This window comes from Molossus molossus, unplaced genomic scaffold (assembly GCF_014108415.1).
Source record: "Molossus molossus isolate mMolMol1 unplaced genomic scaffold, mMolMol1.p scaffold_m16_p_10, whole genome shotgun sequence".
NCBI lineage: Eukaryota > Metazoa > Chordata > Mammalia > Chiroptera > Molossidae > Molossus > Molossus molossus.
Window position 1 is genome coordinate 67112647 of NW_023425345.1, and position 9397 is coordinate 67122043.

Below are 9397 nucleotides of genomic sequence, written 5' to 3' on the forward strand. Positions count from 1 at the left end.
CCTTCTACGTGACCTGGTAAATACTGGGGGCTCAACAAAAGTTGATTTCCTTCCATGTGAGTTTCCTATACTCTCCTTCCCCACGCCCTGTCAGTTTATGCAGTCAATCCTCACAAGGAAAGTAGAATATTCATGGAAAAGCCTGTAAAATTTAGAAAACAGGTAAGACTGAGAGAGAAGAGTAGTGTACCTGAGCTCGAAAGTCAAAAGAAGAAAGGGGCGACATTGCAGGACTCCATAAAAGCTTCAGAGCATCTGAAAAAGCTGGGATCATTATACCCGGGTTGGATGCTAAGTCTGTCAGATTTCTTCTAGATGACTCTAACAGAACTTACATTCCAGTGAAGAAGATAAACACGTGTGGACTTTACAACGCAATATAGTAAAACAGTGCTCCAATCAAGGTACAAAATGTCTTAGAAGCACAAAGAAATGACAAATTCTAAGAGATATCAAAAGTTTCACAAAATTTTACTATTTTGCATGTCTCTGATTATCACAATTAGTTTTAATAAATTTACTTTTTTATTTTTTATTGAATTTATTGGGGTGACAGTGGTTAATAAAATTACTTAGGTTTCAGGTGTACAATTCTATAATACATCATCTGTACATTGTATTGTGTGTTCACCACCCCATGTCAAGTCTCCTTCCATCACCATTTATCCCTCCTTTACCCTCTTCTACCTTCTCTCATCCCTTCATTTTTTAATTTTTCAATTACAGTTGACGTACACTGTTAGTTTCAGGTGTACACCCCAGTGATTAGACATTATGTAACTTACTAAGTGATCATCCAATACATCTTATGCCCATCTGACACCAGTTATTAGAACATTATTGACAATATTCACTATGCTGTACATCCCCATGACTATTCTGTAACTATCCATTTGTATTTTTTAATTCCTTCACCTTTTTCACCCATCCTCCCAACACCCTTCCTATCTGGCAAACATTAAAATGTTCTCTGTACCTATGAGTCTGTTTCTGTTCTGCTTGTTCATTTTATTTGCAGATCCAGTTATTGAGAGATATGTATTTACTGCCATCTTCTTCCTTCTTTCTCCTCCTTCCTCTTCCTCTGCCTCCACCGTCCCCTCCTTCCTCCTCTTTCTTCTTGACCCTTTAACATTTCATGTAAAACTGGTTTGCTGGTAATGAACTCCTTTAGCCTTTTCTTGTCTGGAAAGCTCTTTGTCTGTCTGTCACTCGATTCTAAATGATAGCTTTGTTGAGTAGAATAATCTTGGCTGTAGGTGCTTGGGGTTTTTTTTGTTGTTGGTTGGTTGGTTGGTTTTATCACTTTAAATAATTCTTGCCAATCCCTCTGGCCTGCAAAGTTTCTGCTGAGAAATCAGCAGATGCTCCCTTGTAGTTAATTAACTGCTTTTCTCTTGCTGCTTTTAAGATTCTCTCTTTGTCTTTAACCTTCTGCATTTGAATTATCATGTTTCTTGGTGTGGGCCTCTTTGGGTTCATCTTTGTGGGGACTCTCTGTGTTTCCTAAATTTGTATGTTTATTTCCTTCACTAGAGAAGTTTTCTGTCATTATTTTTTCAAATAGGTTTCCAATTTTTTGCTCTCTCTCTTCTCCTTCTGATAATCCCCATGATGTGAATGTTGGTACGCTTGAAGTTATTCCAGAGGCCCCTTACACTATCCTCACTTTTTTTATTTTATTGTTTTCCTGTTTTGATTAGGTGTTTTTGCTTCCTTATATTCCAAATTGCTGATTTGATTCTTGGCTTCATCTACTTTCCTGTTAATTACCTGTAAAGTATTTTTCATTTCAATTAGTGTATCCTTCATTTCTGATTAGTTCCTTTTTCATGCCCTTTTTTATGCTGTTGAAGTTCTAAGTTCATCTACTCTTTCTCTACATTTATTGAACATCCATATAATCAGTATTTTGACCTCTGCATCTAGTAGATTGCTTACATCCATTTTGCTTAGTTCTTTTCCTGGAGTTTTGTTCTGTTCTTTCATTTGGGACCTGTTTCTTTGTCTCCTCATTTTGGCAGCCTCCCTGTGCTTGTCTCTATGTATCAGGTAGAGCTGCTATTTCTTCCAGGCTTGGCAGTAGGTGTCCTGTTGGATCCAGTGGTGCCATCCCCCTGTTCACCCAAGCTGGACACTCTGGGTGCATCCCCCACACACCCTATGTGGACTGTGTACACCTTCCTGTTATGTAGGAGAGATTTAGGCCCGGCCTATCCACTGCAAGGACTAGCTTCAACCACCGTGGAGCTATGCAAGGGACCACCCAATGGAGCAAGACTTACTTTGGTGGGGCTCTGGTGCCCACTAAGTCTGCCCCTTGAGTGTATCACTTGCAGAGGTGTTTGGGTGGTGCTTCAACATGGCCTCAGCTGTCTAGTGAGTGCAGTGGCTTTGGGGCCGCCTGGGAGGTGCAGGCCAAGGCTGGCCGCAGCCTGTGCTCTGACTGGGGCCTCCTGGCATGAGCTACAGAGCAATCTGTAGATGGCTGCCACGTATGCCAGGGTTAGAGGTGCCCAGGAAAGGCCAAGTGTGAACCAAGGCTGGATGCTGCTAGTGCCAGGCCTGGGGCCACTTAGCAAGAGGTACATAGCACACTGAGGCCAGATGCTGCTTGTTTTGAGAGACTTTAGGAAAGGCTGAAGCATGAGTCAAGCCAGGCCATTCATATGGAAAAGCCAATGGAAACAGCTTGGGTTGGGCCTGCCTCTTGGGTAGGATGGGGTCTCAAGGAATTACCAGGGCAGAGCAAACAGTGAAAGGTTGATGGAGACTCGGATATGGTGGCCATGACTCTGTGTGTGGGGTGCGGGGAGGCTTAAAAAAGGAACAATGGCCTCTGGTAGCACTTCTATCTGGGAGAAAGCTGCTCCCTTCCCCCCCCCCCCCCCCGCCCCAGCTCACACCCTAATGCTGGATAATTTAGTTCCTTCCCATATGTTCCCGGTGCATTTCAAGCTGCTGCCCCAGCACTGGAGCTCAGAGGGAGTGAGTCCAAGTAAGGCCATGACCCAGCCCTTTAAGCGGAATGCCTGGGGCTCCAGCAGTCTTCTGTGTCACTCCGCCCCAATCCCCATTGGTTTTTACTGCCAGAAGTTATGGGAATTTCTCTTCCTGGCACTGGAACCCTGAGCTAGGGCACTTGGTGTGGGGCCAGGACCCCTGCTCTCCAGGGGAGACCTCCACAGCCAAGATTCCACTCTCCCCACAACCCATTTTTATCTGCTACACATGGGTTCGGGGCCAGCCAGTTCTACAACTCCACCCACCCCTCCTACCAGTCTCAATGTAGCTTCTCCTTTAATCCTTAGTTGTAGGACTTCCATTCGGCTAGATCTCAGGTGGCTCTGAATGGTGGCTGTTCTATAGTTCAGTTGTGAATTTTGATGTGGTTGTGGGCGGAGGCAAGTATGCCGCCATCTTGAAAATCGAATGAATTTACATTTAAGAGCTTTTTGAGCTTAGCATTTTAATTCAGTGAATTCCTGAAAATGTGCAAATGTTTATCTGAACGGGATTTCACAGCTCAGGTGGATCCCAGCTCTGCTGAACTTCCTGAATGTGGTGCTCTACTCACCTTATTCCCCAGGCTTTCTCCTCGGCACTGCTACGGCAGGGTGAGCGAACTGAACATCCCAGTCCCACCCAGGGTCACCCTCTTTCACACACACATTGCAATCAAGAGAAAAAATATATATCTTCAGGACTGAATAATCCATAATAAAAAAGGTAATAATGTAAAATAAACCATGTGTATGTCTATACTACATTCTATAAAGAACTCTTGAATTAGAAGAGACTGGGAAATCTAGATCAACCATTTGACTCAACTTGTGCCTATTAGTTTAGCATCAAGGCTAAATGATTAAGCCGCTCTGTAAATACTCAGGAGCCTCTGAGAAGCCACATTGAACCATGAACACAAAAAAGCAGAAATAAAATGGCCAGCAAATAGAGAACAGTGAATCAAAGACAGGCGAAGACTAGAGACTGGGAAAGCTGTAGGTTTTCCAGTCCCTGGTGCCTAATAAGGTCTGTCTGTATTTGGCTTCCATCAAATTCCTTTCTTTCTTTTTCCTAAAACTAGTTCAAGGTCATTTCTGTTACTTGCAACAGAAGCTTAAATGAGGAAATAATCAAAAATCCTCCACAAAGTTATTTGGTTGATTCATTAGTGGTCGATCTTTTCCATACTTTCTTTTCCCTTTATTTGTATTTCCTTAAAAGCCACACATATGACTTTGGTAGGCTATCGAGACAAATATGTGAACAGAGACCCAGGATTGTGCTGAGCATTTTAAAAGGAAAACTCATCATGCCCAGGAAAGAGAAAACATAGGAACGTTCAAGTAAAAGCCTTGAGATATCTGGACAGCAAACAGAGTTGCTAATTAACAACCAGCAAATTAAATAAATAGCTATCTGATTACCCTCCTTTTGAAAGCCAATTTAATTCTGAATAAACCAGATGGGTAGGTCCAATCCATCTCCTCTGAAGTAATGACCAAAAAGTAAAAATCCAGCCCTGGTCAGTGTGCTCAATGGTTAGAACGTCAGCATGTGCACTGAAGGGTAGCGGGTTCGATTCCCAGTAAAGGGCATGTACCTGGGTTGTAGGTTCGATCTCTAGCACCAGTCGGGGTGTGTGCAGGAGACAACCAATTGATGTTTCTCTCTCACATCAATGTCTCACTCTCTTTCCCCTCCCCCCACTCCTTTCTACTCTCTCAAAAAATCAATGGGAAAGATATCCTCCAGTGAGGATTAACAACAAAAAAAAGTGGAAATCCATACAGGGAATTTCATCTGGAATGCCCACAAATAACTAGCCACAGTCCTCCTAACCACAGAAAGGTTTGAGTTCTTCCCAGTGGCATCCCTACCCCGGCCCCAAATTTCAAACTGAATACCAAATCATCTCAGGACCTGGTCTTCACTATCTCCAAAGAGTGGTTGGCATTTACCCTACGACATAACTAGCACTTTCTGGTATCAGCTAGGGGGAAAAATTTACAGAAGCTTAATATTATGAATGCTGTCCAGGTGTGTGCATGTGCCAGGTATTAAGACATTCCTGAGGCAGATCCAGACCCCCTGAAGCTGGATCCACACCCATCAGATCTGACTAAAGTAGACCAGTTTAACATGTATAGCAAGTCAGAGTTGACAATCAGAAGTTTGAATCAATGTAGTGGGTGGCTCTGTAGAATCCTATAAACAAAAAAAATATCATAGGATCGTAGAGTTAGAAGGGACTTGGAGACTATGTCCAACTTCATCATTTTACAGAGAATAAAGTGGAACATCAGAACCAAATTCATCAACCAAATCCCTAACTACAACGAGTAACACAGGAGTGATAAAAAGGGATTGTGACACCCGATCGTGTATTTGGTTCTTTATTTCAACTTTACTTCTTAAAGTTGCTCTCTAATGGTTGAAAATTTATTTTTAATTTAGAAAATGGATAACTGTGTTACAAAAATCTATAAAATCTACTATTAGGATTTTAAAACATATTTTGTTACTTGATTTCAGCAAAACAGTAAAGATTTCTCACCTCATGGGTTAACATTTTAGTTAAGATATTAGAACAACCACCTTTAAAAGCCAAATAATGGGTGTGGATTCAAAACTTAAATGATATTGTATGCTTGCAACCTTGGCAGATAAGCAGTAGGCACTGTGACAAAATTCTAAATGGCAGAAAGATATTTATTTTAATATAAAAAAAAAAAATCCAGACATTCACATAGGGTTCTAATAAAAAGTCACCAGAAATTAGACTTATATGTCAGCTGGAACCAAAATTAAAAGAATAAATGTTTAAATGATCTAAATATAAACTTGGTGTTCAAAATTGCTAGCTAGAGGCCACAGTATGGTGGATTTGGTCTTCAAGGGCTGTTTACCACAGTATTAGGTGAGTCAACACATCACCAAGGAAAAGAAAACAAACATCTATTCCCTGAACAAGCCACTGTCCATGATGCAGCACAGTATATTTTAGAAGACTAATGATAAAATGTGGAGTTAGAACTTGTGTTTCCCAAGAAGTGCTATTAAAGTTACTCCTAAAAGGTGAATTCATTAAAAAGTAGGTCTTTCTGAAAGACAATATTAACCAGAAACAAATAAGAAATTGATATTAGTTAAATTAATATTTGTAAACTGTACATGTAATAAGTTACATTTTTAAAAATACCCCATTAATCTGAAGTGACAATTTTATAAGTTACACAAAATCCTGAAGATTTTTTACAGAAAAAACGAACTTTAAAAATCTATTTTGCCAACAATGTTACAAATGGAAATATATGAAGAGATAGCCAGAAGGTAATGAATATAACCTAAGCTTAAGAGTCAGCTTTCAACTAATTTATGAATCCTATTGGTTAGCCACATCTTATTTTCAACAGTTTAGTATACTGGTGGCAAAAACAAAAGCAAACTAAAATTTCCTAAAGAGTCTGAACTCTGAGGAATTACAGTTTTTGTTGCTCCATGCTAGATAAAATTAAGAACAGAGTAATTCCGATGATGACTAATTAGATACTGATCACAAATACAAAAGTTCATGCAGTTTCACATTTACCTTAAACTCTGCATTTGTACTTTCAAATAATTAACTTTGATCATAATGTTATATTTAAAAATAACTCTGATATTTTTCCACATGATTTAAAGAAAAGGATCCTTAAAAATCGGTCTAAGACTTCAAAACTGCCCCACTTGCTAGCCTCTAGTCCTAAACCAAATAATGGAAAGGCATCTTTTGTTCACAGAGTTCGACCTGAAATAGAGCAGTGTAAAACTTAGAAAACAGGCTTCGATGCTTTTTTCCGCTTAAAAAGAAAACAAAACTAGTACCTGGCAAACTCGGGGTTTTGTTCGGTTCTGGCCTATTAAAGACCGGCGGGGCCCGCGGGAGCCCGAGCCGGGCGGCGCGGAAGCCGCGGCTGGCGGGCGGCGGGCGCGCCCCTGGGTGCGCCCCTCCTCGGCTCCCACCCGCGGGTCCCGCCGCTGCCCCCCGCGCCGCCCGGCGCCCACGCCCCTCCCCGACGCGGCGGGAGGCGCGGGCCTGGCTGGCACGTTCCCACGCGCCACGGCCCGTTATCTGAGCCGCCACCTCAGCCGCGCCGACCTGCGCGGAGCAGGGGTCTCCAGGGACCCCGCCGCGAGCCCCGCGCCCCCCGAGCCGCGGCGGCGTCCCCTCCCCTGCCGCCGGCCGGCCGCCCCGCCAGGCCCCTCTCCCGGGGGCCCACGCCGGGCAAGAGCCTCCGCGGGCTCAGGTTCGCTCCGGGGACGGGATAAGGTGTCAGCGAGGCGGCCAGGCGCCTCCCGTCGGCGGGGGCGAAGCCAGCCCTGACCTCGTTCCAGCCGCCCGTCTCCCCCGCGCCCCTCCTGGGCTCGGCAAAGGGGTGTCCCCGCGGGAGGCTGGAGGGGGCGCCGCCGGCGCTCGCAGGGGACCCGGGTCGCGGTCCCAGTCCAACTTGGCAGGTTCGGGTGGGAGGGGTGAGGGTGGCGGAGAGGGAGCCGAAACTCACCGGGCTGCGCGGCTCCTCGCGTCGCGGCCGCGGCCAGACAGACGCACAAGCAGAGCGAGAGGGGGCGCGGGAGGGTCCGCCGCGGGCTCATGGAAGGACCAGGGAGCCGCCGCCGCCGCCGCCGCCGCCCGAGCCTCCCTTCCTCCCTCCCCGGCTCCGGGCGACGGACGGGGCGGCGGGAGGCATGACGGGAAATTCCTGGGCACGGGCAGCCGAGTCCAAATATGAGCATAGGAGACGAGCGAGGGAGGACGGCGAGCACGCCCGCCGCGGACGGGGCCCGCTGCCCGGCCTCCGCGGCCGCCAGCTCCCTCCTCCTCCTCCTTCTCCTCCTCCTCCTCCTCCTCCGTCCTCACAGCCGCCCGGCCGCCGGGCGCGACCCGGGGAGGGAAGCCCTCTGCCAGGGGCAAGCCTCTCCAACGTGGGGGCCCGAGAGCGCAGTGAGCATCCCCCTCCCCCACGGGTCCCACCTGAGACCCCCGAAGGGGCAGGAAAGAGGACAGCCACCACCAGGAGGCCGGACAGCGGGCCAGGGTCCTAAGGGAAGACGTTTAAGGGGTTTGAGGAACCTTGCGCTGCCCCTAATCAGTTGGGAGCTTTGGTAGGGAGGGGATAACAAGATTCGGCAAATACTTCTCTAAGTGTGGGAGGGTGACACTGGAGCCACACTTCCGGTTATGCACTTACTCAGGTGAGCCATCCCGTTCACAACAAGCAGGCATTATAATAAAGCCACCCCCCTGCATGCCACGTGAGGGGCCCTCTACCCCAGGTGTGTGGGGTGTGCGCTTGCTTGCTTGCTTGCTTGCTTGCTTGCTTGCTTGCTTGCTTGGCCAGAATTACCAAAGGGCTCTTCCCAAACTTGTATTTGAACACCATATATGGAGTTGAGGCACGCTGAATGACAGTTTTTCACACTACCTAAATGCTGATGTTTAGACCTGTCGTTCTTTCTACCTCCAACCTCTCTTCATCCCCCTTACACTAGTCCTGTACTTATTGTAGCTTGTCTTAAGGGCAATGTTGAAATGTATTCAAAAGGTGCTGCCTCTGATGATCAAAATGTCAGTCCCAGATGGCTAATTACAGGCCTAAGCCAGTACCCTGACTTTTCTTTGGCACTGATAACTCCTCCAGGAATCAAGTCCGAATGACCCTTGGCTTTTCAAGACAACATAATTATGTCTTAATTACTGTAATTTATTTATCTTTACTCACACTAATGGGACAGGCCCTGGGGATGTAGGATGTTATGTAATTACTTTATGAACATTTTAAGATGCTACAGAAATGATTTATTGATGCAAAATACTTAAGGGGTAAATGTCAAACAGATTTAAGAGTGTGAGTTATTCTGACATGAACTAAAGTATGGTAATTTGTACATCACACTGTTTGAAAATGCTATATATATTTGAAAATCAGAAACTTTATTTCAAAACAAATTCAATTTTGGCAAAGTATTAAGGCCCATATGCCAAAAACCAGTCAATTTGCAAGTGGCTCCCCTTAAATCATCTGGCACTAAGAAACACCACAGCCCACCACAGCCCGGGCAGGCGGACAGATTCACCCTCAGTGTACTAGCAGTAATGATGGGACTAAGGGCAGATGACCCAAGTAAACAGTAAACAAACTAATACTGTCATTAAGGATATAAAAGACACCTAGCATTATTATTCAGTTCAGGTACTAGAAGCTGGGTAGTTGGAAGGGAATACTCAGAAAACTCTTGAGTATTACCTCTCTTTCCTCCTTATTTATATATTTAACCATGTATTATATAAGCATATGTTTTTGTTACTTTCCCCACAACACCTAGCATAGTTATTTGCCCATAGTCTAAATAT

The 9397-nt window shown here is 45.1% G+C and overlaps 1 protein-coding gene across 2 annotated transcripts in view; it reads right to left on the reverse strand.

Moving 5' to 3' along the window:
- The window catches only part of MSRB3 (methionine sulfoxide reductase B3), a 170322-nt gene extending 162543 nt beyond the window's left edge, over nt 1-7779 (reverse strand). The window contains exon 1 of one of the 2 annotated variants that reach the window (XM_036250649.1): nt 7548-7779. In XM_036250649.1, coding sequence (XP_036106542.1) covers nt 7548-7779 — 232 coding nt within the window. The remainder of the gene's footprint in view (nt 1-7547) is intronic. The other variant, XM_036250648.1, reaches the window with a different exon arrangement.
- Between the last annotated feature and the right edge of the window lie 1618 nt (nt 7780-9397).